This window comes from Sapajus apella, unplaced genomic scaffold, assembly GCF_009761245.1.
Source record: "Sapajus apella isolate SASKATOON/1434 unplaced genomic scaffold, GSC_monkey_1.0 scaffold209, whole genome shotgun sequence".
NCBI classification, from domain to species: Eukaryota; Metazoa; Chordata; class Mammalia; order Primates; family Cebidae; genus Sapajus; species Sapajus apella.
This window is the reverse complement of record NW_022437149.1, coordinates 713,053-732,940: the sequence shown is the minus strand read 5'-3', so window position 1 is coordinate 732,940 and position 19,888 is coordinate 713,053. Positions and strand designations below refer to the sequence as shown.

Below are 19,888 nucleotides of genomic sequence, written 5' to 3'. Positions count from 1 at the left end.
TTATTTTGCTAGGAAGGGGAAGTTCAGGAGCTTCAATCTGGCTTTTTATCACAATGGACCTTATTTCACAGGTCAGGGAGACAGTGGGGATTCTGGACAACAGCAATTTGGGAAATAACCGGAGGCTGACTTCAGGCTGTCATTATATCTGCTGCTCTTGTGGGGATAGGAAACTTCGTGGACTTGGAGTGTCTGTGATGCTTTGGGAAATACATGGGTATTCTCCATCTATTTCTTTATCAGTTCTTGAGATCACGTTTTATCACAATCAAGCCAAGAGACATAGCAAAGCTTGAATTCAACTGAATTTGCAATTTTTAACTGTAGATTCCAACTAAAACTTTGTTTTTTGGCCTTTTCAGCCTGTAGCTACGAGCAATAAATAATTCTTTTTAATATAGTTATAGAAATTCTCGTTTTCAGTTTTTACCTTGGGTAAAATCATGCCTATAATCCCAGCACTTTGGGAGGCCGAGGCAGGTGGATCACGAGGTCAAGAGATCGGGACCATCCTGGTCAACACGGTGAAACCCCGTCTCTACTAAAAGTACAAAAAATTAGCTGGGCATGGTGGCACGTGCCTGTAATCCCAGCTACTCAGGAGGCTGAGGCAGGAGAATTGCCTGAACCTAGGAGGCAGAGGTTGCGGTGAGCCGAGATCGCGCCATTGCACTCCAGCCTGGGTAACAAGAGCGAAACTCCGTCTCAAAAAAAAAAAGAATTTAGAATCCTTTGAGTTTGTTATTCTCTTCCTTTGGATTATCCAGTGCCATAAGAAGCAACTATTCTACTCTGCAGTTCTTAAATTCTTTCCCTTGGGGTTGCTTGGGCTTTTTTTTTTTGGCGGGGGGAGCGGGGGCGGGCGGTGTGGAGTTTCGCTCTGTCGCCCAGGCTGGAGTGCAGTGGCATGATCTTGGCTCACTGCAACCTCTGTCTCCCGGGTTCAAGAGATTTTTCCTCCCTCAGTCTCCCAGGTAGCTGGTTATAGGTACCCACCACCACACCTGGCTAATTTTTGTATTTTTAGTAGAGACATGGTTTCATCATGTTGGCCAGGCTGGTTTTGAACTCCTAGCCTCAGGTGATCCACTCACCTTGGCCTCCCAAATTGCTGGGATTACAGCATGCAATCAATATTAGTAAAGCTTACCTTCCTTAAAATTTTAAATACATATAAACAGATGTTTTACTGTTTTATCTCTGTGCCTTAGCAAATCCTCTTTTATCCTGCTTAAGGTACTTGTGCCCCATTTTGGAGATCACTGCCCAAGAGATCTCTTGGATAAATAATTTAAAGGGATAAGGGGGTAGATTCTATTATCGTTTCCTAGTGTTTATGTTCTCCTTTGTGAAAGGATTAAACTTTGATACCCTTGACATGTCTTTCTGTAGACAAAGTACATTTCCCTGTCTCGCTTACAGGCTTGTCCAGGTAACTTGCACTGGCCAACAGAATCACAGTGAGTACAATGTACACGTTATCTGAATAAAGGATGCTGCTGCATGGTTCAGCTTACGGGGAGCTATTCTGTAATATCAGCTCCAAGAATGAGAAAACACTTGGAGAGGGACCAAGCAGAGTTGCAGTCAACTCCAAGCTGACCCTAAGTCCATGTGTCATGTGAGTGAGAAATACCTGTTTGTTGTTGTAAGCCACTTGGATTTTGGGGTTGTTGGTGATACAGTGTAATCCAATTATAATGTGACTTATTCCAGGGAAAGAGCTATAATTTTAGGCATATGTTTTGCTTTCTAATTATGAGCTTAGATTACAAAGCCTCTGAGAATCAATGATCATTATTTCAGGGACTATGTGTGCATGTATACCTGTCTGTGCCAGTGCTAGTTAGGTCCAATAATTAATTGTGGAGAGCTTAAAATTCCCTTATCCTTCCCTTATGCTTTGTGATTCCCCTTTCCCATTTCTTACTACATAATTTGATTCTAAATGAAGCAGTAGCAGTTTAGGCAGAACAAGGTAGGAGTCTATGGGGGGGTGGCTGGGAGAACAGCAGTGGTCTGGCACAGCGTGAGGGCTTTCGCAGGGTGAGAAGGGTGAGTATGCAGGCTGTTGGCTTGATGGTGGTGCTGGAGCCCAAGCAGAGTGAGAAGAAGATCCCTGTGGAGGTGGGAAAGTGTTCTGGCATGGAGGACCAGAGCCTGTGCAGGAGAAGCAGATGTCCACTCCTGGCAATGGCCTGGTGCAGGGTATCAGAGGGTAAGAAGATTGAGGAGGGTATCTACAGTAGGGGAAGCCTGCTATGAGAGGTCGGAGCCTGAGAAGTAAAGAAGGCATCTATGTGGTGGGAGAGTCAGGTGCAGTGAGTTGGAGCACAAGCAGGGTGAGGAGGGCATCCATGCATGAGGTGACCTTCTGTAGGGAGTCAGAGTCGCAAATGAGTGAGCAGAGTACTCCAGGGGAGGCTGGTATGGACGTCAGCATGCGGGAGGGGTGGGGAGGACGCTCACACTTAGTGTTGGCCCAGTGGGGGTTGGGACTCAGTCCTTAAGCAGGATGAAGAGAGGGCACATCCTTGCAGAGGGTAGACCTGGGGTGGGTTTCAGAGACCAAGGAGGGTGTCAATGTGGCAGGGTAGCCCAGCGAGGGAACTCACATCCTAAGTAGGGTGAGATGGGAATGACTGCTGTGGGAGGGAGGACCTTCACGGAGTGTCAGAGCTTAAGCAGGATGAAGAAAGCATCTATGCAGAGGGTAGCCTTGCCGTGGGTTTCAGAAATTTGGCAGGATAAGGAGGGGGTCCACGTGGTAGTGGAAGTCAGACCCCTCCACGGTGAGGGGTGCTTCCACCCACGGGGTGACCTTGTGTGGAGTGTTAGAGCCTACGGGGGTCGAAGTGGTGACTAGGGGACCAGCATCAGGAATCAGAGTGTAAGCAGAGTGAGGAGGGCTTTCCTGCAGAGGAGTGGCCTAGCACGGGGAGTCAGAACCTTGGCAGGGTGAGAAGGATGCTTGTGGGGGATGTTCGTGGGGGTGGGGAGTGGGCTGGCCCTTTGCCAGCACCCTCAAACAGAGTGAGGAGGGGGGCATCAGCGCAGGGAATGGCGACTTGGAATGGGGAGTCAGAGCTCAACTAGGAAGAGAGGGGCATGTTAGCAGGTGGAGACTGACAGCATCCAGGAGATTGAGCAAATAAGGAATAAGTGAAAGGCAGTGAAAGCAGGTTTCTTACTGTCACAGAAAGGAGTTAGGAGTGTGGAAAGGGGGAAAATTAGAATGAAGCCTGTGGTGTTAGATTGGAATTAGAGGAATTAATGTGCACTCACGGTGTTCAACGTATTTAGATATAGAAATAATACAGAAATATAGAAGTGTGTGTTTGTGTGTGTGCATGCATGTGTGCACGTGTGTTATGCAGGAGAAGGAATTAGCTGGGAGAGATGAAAAGGAGGATCATTTGTGGAGAGTTGAGGGCAGAGAATCCAGGTGTGAGTGGAGAGCATCTCTATGGAGAGATTCCACGTGAAGGATTTAATACTTGGAGTGTTTTCCTTTAGGCCTTTGGAAAAAGTCATATTTAGTACTTTAAGTTTATCCCCCTCTATAATGTAATTCTGGTTACTTATCCTAACTGCTGAAAAATAGTCATATATTGGAGGTGGTGTGGGGTTAAAAGGTTAGGGAAGCAGGGAATAAAGGCTGGCCTTCCCTCTCTTCCAACATCCAATAAAGGGAGCTGCTTTCTGGAGTTCTGGAGGTTCTAGCAAGATGAATGGAGACGCTTGATAGAGTTAGTTACCAATAAGGAAACACAGAGAGTGTGGAGGGCATGCGGTTTAAACTTTGCCTTCCCCACCACGCTAGAGGAAACTGACTCTTCAAGGTGGGGAAGTTGACTTGTGAGTTTTGTGTCAATGACACTCTTAGAATGTGGTACCAAACATGGTATTAAGGTATCGACTTCCTTTTATTCAACTAGATGAGAGCAGAGGCACCACATAGGCACATGTCCTCGAGAGGGCTCTCATGAGAACTAAAAATCACAGTAAAAACTGAACCTCAGTCCACAGAGAGCCTTTCCTCAGGACCAGTAGAGTGAGAATCACAGCCTTTAAACAACTGCAAGCAAAAGTTGCCTGATCAGCCAAAAATGATGAGATGAACGCAACAGAAACAAGTCTTTGTTCAGTTTTTTTCATCCAAAGTAGTTACATTTGTATGTGGAAACACGCAAATTCTATTTTTTACCAGTGAGGAACACAGTTCTCAGGAAAGACTTCTCTAATTGCTTGGTTCCTCTTTTTTTTCCTTCCTATTTCTTTCCACAACCTTTTGGGTTCCCACTTTAATTACATTTGCTTGCAGTTGTTTAAAGGCTGTGATTCTCACTCTACTGGTCCTGAGGAAAGGCTCTCTGTGGACTGAGGTTTTCAGTTTTTACTGCGATTTTTAGTTCCCATGAGAGCCCTCTCGAGGACATGTACCTATGTGGTGCCTCTGCTCTCATCTAGTTGAATAAAAGGAAGTAGATAATTTACTACCACGTTTGGTGCTCATTTATAAGATGTTTTAAGAAAGATTTGAAACACATTTTCTGGAGAAAGCAGAAGACCTCTTCCCAGTATGACTTCGGAAATCACTTATGCTGAAGTGAGTTTCAACAATGAATCCAAGTTCTCAGGCATCAACTCTTCTGCAGGTAAAGATCATTTTCTGGGGGTCAGAATGAATGTTGAGATGAAGGATGAGGAGAGGGTTTATGAATAAGGCATAGGTGTTGTCAGTTGCTGGTTCTCTGATTATGTCTGGGAAACACAAGAGTCCCAGAAGATCGAGTAGCCTACAGATACACGTGATAGGGTGTGCATTTGTATTGTGGGGAAGAAAAGATTTTTCTGCCACTCTCTTTAGCCTCCACTCTGCTTACTATACGAAACAGAGGTGAGAGAAATCAACTCCAGTTCTGAGCTAAGGAGTGCTCTGATGCACCTGCGTTTTCTGAGGCTGAGTGGGGCTGGGGTTAAGAGATTGAGTAAAGCTTCTGAAACCATCAACCCAGATGCAGGGGGTCCTGATGAATTGGTGAGATTTGTTTTTTGATCAGTTAGAGGGAAAGAGTTTGGGTGGACAGTGGTGAGGGTATATTTGTTAGTATTGGATGGAAATGAAACAAAAGGCCATTGCAAATGAAAGACTAGAAAGTCTACACAAAGAAAGTCTCTTAAATCTCCAGGAAACTTTTTCTGAAATCAGAAAATCTATTGCATGTTGCATCTCTGAGACAGACTCTGTTACATTTGGGGGTAGATGCAAGGTAATTTGGGTGTCATGTGTAATATCTCAAGTACAGAGCAAAAGAGAGAAAACAATGTATACAGAGTAAGAAACTATGGGGGGAAAGGTCAGGACTATATTTGTACTATCTAAAATACCTCCGTGAAGGTGTGGAGAGCACGTTGGGAATTTTTTTCCCCCTTAAAAACTTTATATAATTTCTTTATTATATAAGTATTAATGTTCATTATGAAAAAATTAGCGGTACACAGATATTTGAATTATAATTACTCATCATCTAGAGAAAATCAAAATTTGCATTTTAGTGAATATCCTTCCACATACAAATACATATAATGTGCATATATATTTTACTAAAAATGTAATCATATTATATAATACTGAGGTTTTTCACCCCATCATTTGACAAAATATCATAACTTTAAGAAAGTGATACCTAACCATGAGATGGTAACTAAAAAGACTCACCTTATTCTCTAAAGATGGGATGAAGGACAATTATAAAGATTTGCTAGAGCATTATTTAAGGTTGGAAACAATCTATTATTTAAATATATGATGAAATACTATGCAACCATAATAAGGAGTGTTAAAGAAGAAAATATAATGGTATGAAAAATGTTCACGATACAGAGTAAAGGAAAATACTAGGTCGGAACTCAGTATTTATGGTATGTCAGTGACGTGGGGAAATTTGCATATATGTATATATACATTCAAAAAAATTACTAGAAATATACCAAAATATGATATATTATAACATACGGCATAACACTTATCCTCAATTGTAGGAATTGGTACTTTTATGTATTTTCTAAAGTTTCTACAATGAGTATGATTATATCCTTTCTATTCCTAGTGTCATATGATTTCAAATGTCATAGCATTAGTAACTGTGTGTCATCCAAGAACAGGGAGAGAAAGAGGAGGAGGAAGAAGAGGAAGTAAGGACAGAATTTATTACTGATAAAACTAATTTGGCTTCTTCTTCAGCTTCCAAGGCAAGGACTGCCCCTCACAAAAGTAATCCTGGGTTTCCCAAGCTGCCCTGCGCCTCACTGCTGATGCTTCTCCTGCTAATGGCAATCTCATTCTTTATTGCTTTTGTCAGTAAGTACGCCAATTGAACCATAAGCAATATCTGCCGTCCATGAAGAGAGGGTATCCTTTAAAAGTTGACATTTAAAAATGAGTTTATTCAGAAATCTGGAATGGAATTTTCTCTGGGGAGACATCATTCATGGAAGTCCATTGTGAATTTTGCTCTAGATTTAGTTACTTTCCTGTAAAAATGGTGGAATCCATCCTCATTAGAGAAACTGAAGCGTAAATGTGGGTGTATGTGTTTGTGTTGTAGAGTGAAATCTATGTGGCATCATCTCTGTATTAGACACTATGTAAGTGAGGACAAATCTGTATTTCCTTGGTAGCATTTATCAGGCCACTCTTATTTGAATGCACGCTTATGTTTTGGGATCAGCAGGTAGACAAGAAGGAGATGGGAAGAAATATTTCAGGGAGAGTTCTCCACTGACTTTTACTCTAATTATTTCTGTTCTGCTCAAGACTGTGTGGGATCTAAAAGCCAATTTAGCAAATTGGGTGGATTGCTGCATATGTTCGGCTTTCAGCACTTGTTGGGTGTTTTCCCCCCTGTTCTGTCACCCAGGCTGGGCGCGGTGGTGCAATCTTGGCTCACTGAAACCTCCACCTCCCGGGTTCAAATGATTCTCCCACCCCAGCCTCCCAAGTAGCTGGGATTACAGGTGTACATCACTATGCCCAGCTAATTTGTTTTGTATTTTTAGTAGAGACAGGATTTTCTCATGTTTCCCGGGCTTGTATTGAACTCCTAGGTTCAAGCAATCTGCCTGCCTCAGCCTCCTAAAGTGCTGGGATTCGAGGTGTGAGCCACCACGCCTGGCCCCCAATTTTTTAAAGGTATAAAAACCAGTATACCTGTCGGTAGATTCTTCATTCATTCCTTTGGTCATTTCATTGTCTGTCTACTGGATGTCAGGCCCTGTGCCAGATAGAGAGTCAAGAAAGCCACAGTCCCTTGTCTCAAGAAATTTAGAGAATGGTCAAACGAACCAGTGGTTATAACATTGTATGGTAAGTACTGTACAGCTAAGAAGTATAAGTGCAAGAGGCTGAGGTAGGCTTCCTGGAGGAGGTGACATCTAGAGCTGTGCGTACCAAGAGTGACCTAGAGATATGAGACAGCATGGAATTTGGGGAAACATACGTATGCATGACTGGACTGAAACATGAGTATGATAGAACATACAGTGTTAGGAACTAAGGAATGAAGTTGTAGGCGACAGAAGTAAACAGGACTCAGCTCATGAAGAGTGCTATATATTATGATAAAGAGTTTGAGATTATTTTCCCTCCTAAAGGTTATTTTATCAATTACCTTTTGCTGGCTAATAAGCTGATCTAAAACTTAGTGGATTAAAATAGCAACTATTTATTTAGCTCATAAATCTGTGGCTTAGCAATTTAGTCTGGTGTCAGTGGGGAGATTCCCCCAGTCCTGGCTGAATTCACTCATGTATATGTGGTCAGGTACTGGTCACAGGCAACTTGGCTTCTGAGGAAGAGGATGTTGGCTGGAATGGCAGGAGAGATTTGGCCATATTTCTCTTATCATTCATCAGGCTAGCCTGGGTTTGTTCACATGGCAAGTGGCAGGCTTTTAAGACTGAGAGCGAAAGTAAACAAGGCCTTTTGAAGTCTCACCTTGGAACTAGCGCAGAGTTGCTCCTGCACATTCCGTTGGCCAAAAGAAGCCTTTACAGGCAGCCAAGATCCAGGTGGTGGAGAAAGAGACCTCATTTCTTGATTGAAGAAGCTGCAAAATCACATTGTAAAGCAGTGTGGACACAGGGAATGTTGAAAGTTGTGGCCATTTTTGCCATGTCACAGTCATGGAGAAAACTGAAGAATTTTAAGCAGGGAATTGATATAATCAGTAGCAGGCTTGGGTTTGGAAGATGGTGATTTAAGTTTTGGGCATGTTGAGTTTTATATGACTGTGAGAACCTCAAATGGGCATGTCCACTGGGAGACTCATTTGTCTGGATTTAGGGAGAGAGGGCTGAGCTTTGGAAGTCCTTCACATAGAGGTAGTAGGTGATGACATGGGAATATATGATATCACTCAGGGAGAGAACTTAGTATGAAAAAGAGGGATAAGGATGGAACTCTGGGAAATGTTACATTTTAAAGGAGGTGGATGGAGGAATAGGAGCTTATAAAAGAGTGTAAGAGGCAGCAGCAAGAAAGGTAAGACAAAACAACAAAGAGTAATGTCCCAAGAGCTAAGGGGGAGGTAACTGGGGTCAAGCATTTAAGGAAGACAAATAGGAACATAACTAAGTAACCCTAGGATATTACTGAAGGTCCATTTCAGGGATGGTTCTAGTGAAACAGTGGAAGTAAAACCCAGAATATGATTGGTTAAGGAACAAATGAAAGGTAGGGAGGAAAGAGAAGTAGTTCAGTTTCTAGAGGGAGAGGTGGGTTCGTTTTAAATTGAGAGAAACAGGAGAGCGTTGGTGTGCTGAGGAGTATGAACCAGTTGGGATGGAGAGAGTAATGGAAAGACGAGGAAGAAAATAGTGTCCTCTCGTAAATTCTCCATCCTCTCAGGTAACCCAGAACTCCTCAGAATTAGTTTGCCCCTCTCCCCTCTGCCCCAAAGTCCCAGGCTGTGCACATCCTTCAATACAAGTGTTTACTGCCATCCATCCCCCTACCTCCAAAGAGTTAGCCTTTGTATACATCTTACATTAAGTGTTAAAGGCGAATGTGGAATCTCTTTAGATCCGTTATGATGGAACTGTTGTGTCCTCTTCCAACTACTGATCTTTTAGCTATTCCTAGAGATATCCATAGTTTCAAAATGGGAAATCTTTTCCCTCTACTCAAGTAATAGGGCATTTGTAGGTTTCGTTTCAATAAAGAATACAAGAAAGTTACCATAAGGAGCAAAGTAAGAATGCCACCAGGAAAAAAAATGGTTTATTCTCTTTTCCAGTTTTCTTTCAAAAATATTCTCAGCTTCTTGAGAAGAAGACTACAAAGGACCTGGTTCATACAACATTGGAGTGTGTGAAAAAAAATATGACCACGGAAGGTAAAAATTAATGTGCCTAGAGTTCAGTTGCTGACCATACTATGTAAGGATCCCAAGTCAATATTTCTAGGGAAGATTCCAAGGCATATCATACTGAGAAGTTGAGTCTCACAATAATTTAAGCTACAAATATACAAATATATAGGAGATAAAATTGTTTTGTTATTTTTTTGAGACATGGTCTCACTTTGTTGCTCAGGTTAGAGTGCAGTGGTGCGAACATGGCTGGCTCACTGCAGCCTCGACCTCCTGGGCTTAAGCGATCCTCCCACTTCAGCCTCCTGAGTAGCTGAGATTATAAGCACATGCCACTACACTCAGCTAATTTTTGTATTTTTTGTAGAAAAGGGGTTTCGCCATGTTGCCCAACCTAGTTTTGAACTCCTAAGCTCAAGCTATCTGCCTGTCTCAGCCTCCTGAAGTGCTGGGATTACAGCTGTAATCCCAGTGCCTGGTCGTAAAATTTGTATATATACTCATATATCTAATTTGTCTATGAAAAAAAAAATAGAAGAGTAATTGTGAGAAAGGTTATATTGCTTTTAGACTTCCTCAGCCTTTGCTTCTTTCTGAATTTTCTATATACATTTTCTCTTTTTCTCATATATCAGTTAAAACCATTTGATGAAAATATGATGGTTTTATTATGGATGCAAATTATTTAAATTTTTTAAATTAATAGATTATTATTATTATTATTTTGAGACAGGGTCTCACTCTGTTGCCCAGGCTGGAATACAGTGGTGTGACTGCAGCTCACAATAGCCTTGATCACCTGGGCTCCAAGTAATCCTCCACCTCAGCCTCCCAGTAGCTGGGATCAAAGGTATGCACCACCACACTTGGCTATTTTTTTCTTTTTGAATTTTTGTAGAGAGAGGGTCTTGCCATGTTGCCCAGGCTGGTCTTGAACTCCTGGCTTCAAGCATTCCTCCCACCTCAGCCTCCCAGTGCTGGGATTACAGGAGTGAGCTACCGTGCCTGGCCAATAGATTATTTTTAAGAACAGTTTTATATTTACAGGAAAATTGAGCATATAATACAAAGAGATCTCATTTTACCCCTGCTCTGCACACATGCTGTCCCCATTATTAACATCATACACGAATATATTTGTTACAATTAATTAACCAATATTGGTATATTATTATTAATTAAAATTCACAATTTTGAGATTTCCTGAGTGTTCACCTAATGTTTCTTTTTTGTAATAGGATCCCCATCCAGAACAACACATTACATTGAGTTTTCATGTCTCTTTAGGCTCCTGTTTGCTATGGTAGTTTTTCAGATTTTCCTAATATTTGGTGACCTTCACAGTTTTGAGCAGTACTGGTCAGGAATATTATAGAATGTCTATCCATTAGAATTTGTCTGATGTTTTTCCAATAATTAGACTGGGATTATTGGTTTTTGGGAGGAAGGTTGCAGATGTAAAATGATATTTTCATTACATCCTATCAAGGGTATGTATTATCAAAATGATTCTAGGCCAGGTGCAGTGGCTCACACCTGTAATCCCAGCACTTTGGGAGGCCGAGGAGGGTGGATCACCTGAGGTCAGGAGTTCGAGACCAGCTTGGCCAACATTATGAAACCCCATCTCTACCAACATACAAAAAATTAGCTGGGTGTGGTGGTGGGTGCCTGTAATCCCAGCCATTCAAGAGGCTGAGGCAGGAGAATCGCTTGAACTCAAGAGACAGAGACTACAGTGGGCCAAGAGTGCGCCATTGCACTCCAGCCTGAGCAACAAGAGCAAGACTCCGTCTCAAAAAAAAAAAAAATGATTATTGACTATCAATGTTGATCTTGATCACTTGACTAAGGCAGTGTTTATCAAGTTTCTCCACTGTAAAATTACTCTTTCCCTCTCCCCACCCTCTGCTTTCCATACTACACTCTTTGGAAGGCATAGCCCACAATTAAGGATTGGGGAGTTATTCTCTCCATTCATGAGGGTGGGGTATGTATCAGTCATGGTCAGCAGGCTGGAGACTCAGGAGTAAGAGTTGCAGTTTGAGTCCAAAGACCATCTGCTGCAGAACCTTGAAGAGCCAATGCTGCAGATGAAGTCCAAAGGCAGTCCGCTGAATTTCTTTTTGCTCTGAGGTCTTCTTTTTGTTCCATTCAGATCTTCAACTGATTAAATGAAGTCTACTCACATTATTGAGGGCAATCTGCTTTACTCAGAGTCCAGCAATTTAAATGTAAATATCATCCAAAAACATCCTCACAGAAATATCCAGAATGTTTGACCAAATATCTCAGCGCTGTGCGCCAGATAAGTTGACACATAAAATTAACCATCACAAGTATCTATATAATTTATTTGAAATTTTGTCCAGGTGATATTTGTCTCTTTTATTCCATTTATTTATTTATCCAGTCATTTATTTATATCTGCATGTACTCATGGATATATATATATTTTTTGCTTCAAATTTTATTTAAGTTCCGGGGTGCCTGTGCAGGATGTGCAGGTTTGTTTCATGGGTAAACGTGTGCCATGGTGGTTGCCGCACAGATCAGCCCATCACCCTGATATTCAGCCCAGCATCCATTATCTATTGTTCCTGATGCCCTCCCTCCCTATGCCTGCTTCCTCCACCCAGGCCCCGTTGTGTGTTGTTCCCCACCATATGTCCAACTCATGGATACTTATTTTAAATTTTGGATTACAATCCAATCCTACTTTATTTTGTAGTTCCAGCTTTGGACATTGGAAACTCTTTCATTTGACTCCTGTGACCCTTTAACATATCACCACAATGTGTTTTTCCTTTTGTTTTGGGTTAGTACTTCCTCACTTTCTGGGACTGCAAAATGCTTGAGACTCACATTGTACATTTCATGTCCCTATCCTAAAATCAGATATTTCTTTGAGGAACCCTAATTCCTTTGATTGAAGAACAGTGTTCTATGAATTTTGATAATTTGTATTGTCATTTTCATTCAATTCAATGGATTTTAAAAGCTTTCCACTTAGACATCTCCTTTGACTGATGGATTATTTAGAAGTGTGTTGTTTAGTTTCAAGTGTATGGAGATTTTCCTGTGTTCTTTCTTTTATTAATTAATTAATTAATTTTTAAAAGATGGGGTTTCACCATGATGGCCAGGCTAGTCTTGAACTCCTGACCTCAGGTGATCCACCCACCGCAGCCTCCCAAAGTGCTAGAATTACAGGCGTGAGCCACCGCGCTCGGCTCTTTTGTTAATTTCTGGTTTGTTTTCACTGTTGTTGGAGAAGATGATATGATTTAAGCAATTTAAAATTTGTTGAGGTTATTTAATGTCCCAGGAAATGGTGGTTTGTTTTAGCATATGTTCCAGGGGCACTGGCAAAGAATGGGTATTTGGTTGTTGGGTGGAATGTTCTATAAATGTGGATTAGATCCTGGTAGTTGATGATGCTTGTAAGTTCTTCTGTGTTCTTGCTGATTTTCTGTGTAGTTCTGTCAGTTTTTAAGAGAGATGTGTTGATGTATCTACCTAAAACTGCATATTTGTCAATTCCTCCTTTCAGTTGTATCAATTTTGCTTCATACATTTTGCAGCTTTGTTTGGCCTATACACATTTGGGGTCACTTTACAAGAGTCTGTTTATTTTTCTTTCTGTCTAGTTTTGTGTGTGTGCATTTTTTTTTTTTTTTTCCCAGACAGAGTCTTGCTCTGTCACCCAGGCTGGCATGCAGTGGTGGCATCTTGGCTCACTGCAACCTCTGCCCCCCAGGTTCAAGTGATTCTCCTGCCTCAGCTTCCTGAGTAGCTGGGATTACAGCTGTGCGCCACTGTGCCCAGCTAATTTTTATATTTTTAGTGGAGATGGTGTTTGACCATATTGGCCTGGTTGGTCTCAAACTCCTGATCTCAGGTGATCTGCCCACCTCGGCCTCCCAAAGTGCTGGGATTACAGGCGTGAGCCACAGTGCCCAGCCTTTTCTGTTCAGTTTGTTTCTGTTGTTCAATTGATGGTTTCTGTTGTTTTGTCTTCCGATTCACTAATGTCTCTATCTCCTTCATTCTGCTATTGAGTCCATCCACTGAGCTTTTTATTTTGGTTATCATATTTTTCAATTATAAAATTCCCATTTGGTTTTTCTTTATATCTTCTATTTCTTTGCTGAAGCTTTCTAGTTTTTCATTTGTTTCAAGCCTGTTTGTATCTCCTTGTTGAAGCATTTTTATCAATGGCTGCTTTAAAATCTTTGTCAGATAATTCTAGCATTTTTGTTGTCTTGATTATTATTTTTTATTAAATTAGAAAACTTACTGGTTCTTAGTATGAGTTATTTTCTATTGCACTCTGGACATTTTTGCATTATATTCTCAGAGTCCGGATCTTATTTAAACATATTTTATTAATAGCTGGCCTTTTCAGATACCACGTCAGCAGGAGAAAAGGGGCCCTGCCTCCGCATTACTGCCTGATTGAGGTAGACTTGGCTTCCCTGACACTTGAGGGGCAGGAGCTCTTGGTTACATCGGAGTGGAGATGGGAGTTCCAGCTTCTATGTGGTCTCCCTTGGCTCTTAATTCTAATAATCCACACGCTTTTAAAAGCATTATTTATATTGCACTCTAGGGAAGAGTATGTGTCCCTCTTCCCAATACAGGGACAGCCTGGAACTGTTGCCCGAAGAACTGGAAGTTGTTTAGTTCCAACTGCTACTTTATTTCTACTGAATCAGCATCTTGGCAGGAGAGTGAGAAGAAGTGCGCTGGAATGGAGGCTCACCTGCTGGTGATAAACACTCAGGAAGAGCAGGTACTTTCTAATAGATAATGGGGCTGTGAGCCCTGCCTGATCTTTGTATATCTCTCTTGGCTAAGAAGGAGGTTTTTGTTATTTTGGGATATTTGTGCTGTGGCAGAAGGCTTTCAATAAAATAGAAAGGGCTCCTACACCTTTATATTCCATACCTTCTTCCTGCTTCAGTAAAACTAACCTCCCCAAAAGAATTTGTGGCATTAAAGATGTATGAGGGCTGAATGGAAGGGTGAAAATATTTCAGTCTGAAATATCAATTTGTTATTTCAACGTGTGAATGTTTTATACATGATTAACTACTTAGAGAGAGGAGGTATTAAATTGAACAGGGAAAATAAATAAATAATGATGAATCACAACATTCAGGAATGAAATTAAAGAATCTCTGAAGTTATGAAAGGAAAATGAATCTGCCAAAGTTTTCTCATGTATAACTTTGAAGAATGTAATCTCTTAGTGAAGAAAAGGGGGAAGTAAACCTGAGATGAGAATTCATTTTGATCATGGAAATTGCTTCCATACTGGTGGGCATGATGGCTCATGCCTGTAATCCCAGCACTTTGGGAGGCTGAGGCTGGCAGATCACTTGCGGCTGGGAGTTCAAGACCACTTGGCCAACGTGGTGAAACCCTGCCTCTACTAAAACTACAAAAATTAACCAGGCATTGTGGCACACACCTGTAGTCCCAGCTCCTGGGGAGGCTGAGGCAAGAGAATTACTTGAGCCTGGGAGGCACAGGTGCAGTGAGCCGAGATCATGCCACTGTACTCCAGCCTGGGCGAGAGTGTGAGACTTCTGTATCAAAAAAAAAAAAAAAGACATTGCTTCCATATGTCCTGAACATCATGCTCACAAGTGATATCTTTGATTCTGCCCTGCTCAGCCAGAGACCTGAATTCCTATGTAGAGCTCCCATGTGGCTATTGCTTGATCCGCTCCTTTTCTTCGCATTTCTCTAAGGTAGGTTTTTCTTTTTTTTGAGACAGAGTCTTGTTCTGTCACCAGTCACCAGGCTGGAGTGCAGTGGTGTGATGTCTGGTTACTGCAACCTCCGTCCCCCGTGTTCAAGCAATTCTCCTGCCTCAGCCTCCCGAGTAGCTGCGACTACAGGCGCGCCAGCATGCCCAGCTAATTTTTCTATTTTTAGTAGAGATGGCATTTCACCATGTTGGCTAGGATGGTCTCCATCTCTTGACCTCGTGATCCGCCCGCCTCGGCCTCCCAAAGTGCTGGGATTACAGGCGTGAACCACTGTGCCCGGCCTAAGGTATTAAGAATTCAGTTCAAGATGAGTACTCTAAAGGCTGTGACTCCTTTTTTTCCCCACCCCTCAGAAGTTCATCTTCCAGAATCTGGAACAAAAGTCTGCTTATTTTGTGGGACTCTCAGATCCAGAAGGTCAGCGACGTTGGCAATGGGTTGATCAGACACCATACAACGAAAGTGCCACGTGAGTATGGAATGAGATAAAAGAATCTTTTGTCCTGGACCATGCAGAGAGCTTAGGGTATTCTAGCTATCAGCTATAAAATTAGAACAGCTGACTCTTCTTTTAGCTCTTGGGCACTAGGTTAAATAATTTCATTATGTCATTTAATTTGTACAAGAACCCTATGAGGTACACATTTTTCCCACTGTAGATATGAGGAAATTGAGCTTGGGTCACCCAGTGGTGTCAAAAATAGTTCTTAAATCAAGGGGGTTCTTACTGTGTTTGTAACCAACAAGTATATTTACCTGTCTCTACATAGTGAAAATCCATGTTGATTAAGACCATAATCAATTGTTAAGATTTAATATTTCTTTTTTTTTGGGACAGAGTCTTACTCTGTCACCCAGGCTGAGGGCAGTGGTACAATCATGACCCCCTGCAGCCTTGGACTCCCGGGCTCAAGTAATCCTCCCACCTAAGCCTTTTCAGTTGCTGGGATGACAAGTATGTGTCACCACACCCAATCAGGTTAAAGATTTCATATTTCTTATGAAGCAAAAATGCTAAATTCTGATACTTTTATATCTCATATTTATGAAATTATTTAAAAACTCAAGTACTTTACTGGATTACCACCTTTGATCCCATATCCACTGTGTGAAATATGTAGTGATATTACTCGAGTTTCCAGTTTTTAGATAGAAAAACTGAGAATCAGGGAAATTAAATTACTTATCAGGTAACAGGGATAAGTAGAAGATCCAAAAGATTTTACTAGTTGTAGTCTAGAGACACTTTAAAAACAGCGCATTAAAAAAAGGAAAAGAAAAAAACTGTATTGACAAGTGGGATCAGGGTGAAATCTTTTCATCATATGAGAACACCCTATAGGTTGACAGACCCATAGAAAAAGGACATAAGGATGGACAAATAGAAGAGAATCTCTAGAAAATCTGCTGTGGGGATATTCAAATCAGTAAGATAGAGAACAGTGAGAGATACAGGAAGTTTTCAGGGAAAATGCCAGAAAGGCAGATAGAGGAGAAACTGGATGATGAGTGGCTGAAAGGTGGATTTGGGCATATCTGACCCTAAGTGCCATGAAGTTCATCCCTAGCTCCTCGCCCCTGTCTTTAACCCTTTTCAAAGCTCTGTTGGAAGAAATGTCCTTATCCTTTTTGTCCTTTTCAGATTCTGGCATCAAGGTGAGCCCAGTGATACGAAGGAGCGCTGTGTTTTGCTAAATTTTCGTCGGGATCTCAGAAGCTGGGGCTTGAATGACGTTCCTTGTGAAGATCGTCAAAGGTCAGTTTGTGAGATGATGGCGATCCATTTATGAACTGAACATTCTCCATGAACAGCTGGTTGGATTGGCATCTGTCATTATAGGGATAGATAATAAGCTCTTCTTATTTATGTGTAAGGGAGGTCCATGGAATGTAGGTGGACTGTCAACTATTCTACTTACGAGAGAATTGGTCTGTACCTTGATTGATTCACTTTTTCCTAAAATGAGCATTTATTGAGCATTTTTTCATGTGCCAGAGACTGTACTGGAGACCCCTATTGTACACACATGGAGAGAACATGAGTCTCTCTCAATTTTTGTCTGGTTGCTAAAGAACTATTTACCAATAAAATTATGTGATGTGGTTTCTCCTCCTATCTGGTTTTTTCTTCATCCCTGCTATATTGATGTATAATTGACAAATAAAATTGTATATATTTTAGGTTTACATATATTGTGAAATGATTATCATAATCAAGGTGGTAAACCCACACCACTTTCTTAAGACATTATGAGATTTTTTTTAGCTCATTAGCTGTTGTTCATGTCAGTGTACTTTATGTGTGGCCCAAGACAGTACTTCCAGTGTGGCTCAGAGAAGTCAAAAGACTGGACACCCCGTCTTACATGTTTTGGATATTAACCCCTTGTCAGATACATAGTTTGCAAATATTTTCTCCCATTCTGTAGGCTGCCCTTTCACTTTTTTATTGTTCCCACTGCTATGCAGAAGCTTTTTATTTTGATGCAATCCCATTTGTCTATTTCTGCTTTTGTTTCCGGTTTTCTTTTAGTTAAATGAAGTTGAATATTTTACTTCTTATTTTGCTGCAAAGCTGTTGCTTCATTGTATAAAACTAGCACCAGCAAATGTACTAGCTTGCAAAATTAAGATAGTGTTGTTCTTCATCTGACACTGTACATCCATCAACAAAAAGTTCTCCACTCCCAATTACTTCCAATGAAAGATAATTAAGTATTTTGAACCAAATCCAGATATAGATGTAAGCAAGTGACAATATTACATAAGGCTTAAGACAACAATGTTAGCCTTGAATTACATAATATTAATAACTAGGTTTTACCATAGAGAATTTCATGAATTCTGAATACTAGAGCCTAGTCTAAAAATCATAGGGTATTGTGAAAAAGAAGCATATTTTATCTGCAATAATTAGAAATATTTGTTTGTTTTTTGAGACAGAGTCTTGCTCTGTTGCCCCAGCTGGAGTGTAGCAGCATGATCTCGGCTCACTGCAACCTCCGCCTCCCGGGTTCAAGTGATTCTCCTGCCTCAGACCCTCAAGTAACCGGGATTACAGGCATGTGCCACCATGCCCGGCTAATTTTTATATTTTAATAGAGATAGGGTTTCACCATGTTGGCCAGGCTGGTCTCGAATTCCTGCCCTCAGGTAATGTGCCAGCCTTGGCCTTCTAAAGTTCTGGGATTACAGGCATGAGCTGTACTTCATCTAGTTCTGAAGGGTTACTGAGTGTCACATGATCAGCCAGTCATCTTCATAACACTTGGCCTCCCAAAATGCTGGGATTACAGGTGTGAACTGTAGTTCATCTAGCTCTGAAGGGTTACTGAGTGTCAGCATGATCAGCCAATCATCTTCATAACAAGATTTGTTGACAACTGGATTTTCTTCAAGGGTTTCATTAATTTCAGTTACGTTTCCTGATTAAGCAGTAAAGAGTTCATTAGTAGCTTTCATATTTTCGAAAGCACCAAACTCATCTTGTTTGTTCCATTTTGTCCCAACTGCAGGCTGACCGCAGTAAACAACAGCTCCCAAAGATTCCTGTGCAAAATTGCTGATTCCCACTGTTCCAATACCATTTTCTGTTATTATGCATTCATATTTCTCTGCGAATTTATGCACTGAAAGCAGAGCGTGTTTGGAAGGCACCCTCCCTCAGCCACCAGAGCCTCTGCAGGCAGGGTGCAGCAGGCACCGAGGGTGCAGACCTCTGCCTGCAGACTCCATGCCACTCTCAGTGCCATGTGCACAGGAGCTTCTCTTCTTACAGCTATTAAAAAAATCATTGCCCAGGCAGATATCAAGTGGCTTTTTTCCTATTTTTCTTTCTATGAATTTTATGGTTTTAGGCCTTACATTTAAGTCTTTAATACATTTTAATTTTCATGAGTGATATAAGATAAGGTTTCAATTTCATTCTTTTGCATGTGGATATCCAGTTTTTCTAACACTATTAATTGAGGAAACTGTCCTTTTTTATTTTGTATCCATTCTTGGCACCCTTGTCAAATATTAGGGGACCATATACCTGGGAGTTTATTTTAAAATTATTACTAAATAATCACTTAAAATCATAAAGTCACATACACTTGTATGTTTATTGCAGCACTATTCACAATAGCATAGACATGGAGTCAATCTAGATGCCCATCAACCGTGGGCTGAATTTTAAAAAATGTGGTACATATACACCATGGGATACTACACAGCCATGAAAATGAAAATAGTTAAAATAATTAACCATTTTAATTATTAGGAAATGACTTTAGCCAGGCACAGTGACTCACGCCTGTAATCCCAGCACTTGGGGAGGCTGAGGCAAGTGGATCATGAGGTCAGGAGTTTGAGACCAGCCTGGCCAACATGGTGAAACCCTGTCTCTACTAAAAATACAAAATATTAGCTGGGTGTGGTGGTGTGCACCTGTAATCCCAGTTACTCAGAAGGCTGATACAGGAGAATTGCGTGAACCTGGGAGGTGGAGGTTGCAGTGAGCCGAGATCACGCCATTGCACTCCAGCCTGGGTGACAGTATGAGACTTCATCTCAAAAAAATATAATAAAAAAATAACTTTATTAAATAATTATTTCAAATAATTATTAATTATTTAAAAAATTTCCAAAACTTTCAAAAAGAATAAACAACTTAGGTATAAATGTAACCAAAGAAGTAAAAAATCAGTATGCTGAAAATTATAAAACGTTGATGAAGGAAATTTAAGACAC

At 41.1% G+C, this 19,888-nt stretch overlaps 1 protein-coding gene across 2 annotated transcripts; it reads left to right on the top strand.

Annotated features, from left to right (window-relative positions):
* The first annotated feature begins 4,116 nt into the window (after window positions 1-4,116).
* On the top strand, window positions 4,117-17,341 carry CLEC4A (C-type lectin domain family 4 member A). Of its 2 annotated transcripts, none has more exons than XM_032270345.1 (6): window positions 4,117-4,658; window positions 6,248-6,364; window positions 9,300-9,398; window positions 14,093-14,169; window positions 15,508-15,623; window positions 16,797-17,341. In XM_032270345.1, exons 1-6 carry the CDS (start codon window positions 4,583-4,585, stop codon window positions 16,942-16,944), a joined length of 633 nt encoding a protein of 210 aa, XP_032126236.1. In that variant the 5' UTR covers window positions 4,117-4,582; the 3' UTR covers window positions 16,945-17,341. The 2 variants fall into 2 exon arrangements, with proteins under 2 accessions (XP_032126236.1, XP_032126235.1); XM_032270344.1 differs by having other exon boundaries at window positions 4,124-4,658; window positions 14,018-14,169.
* Window positions 17,342-19,888: the final 2,547 nt, after the last annotated feature.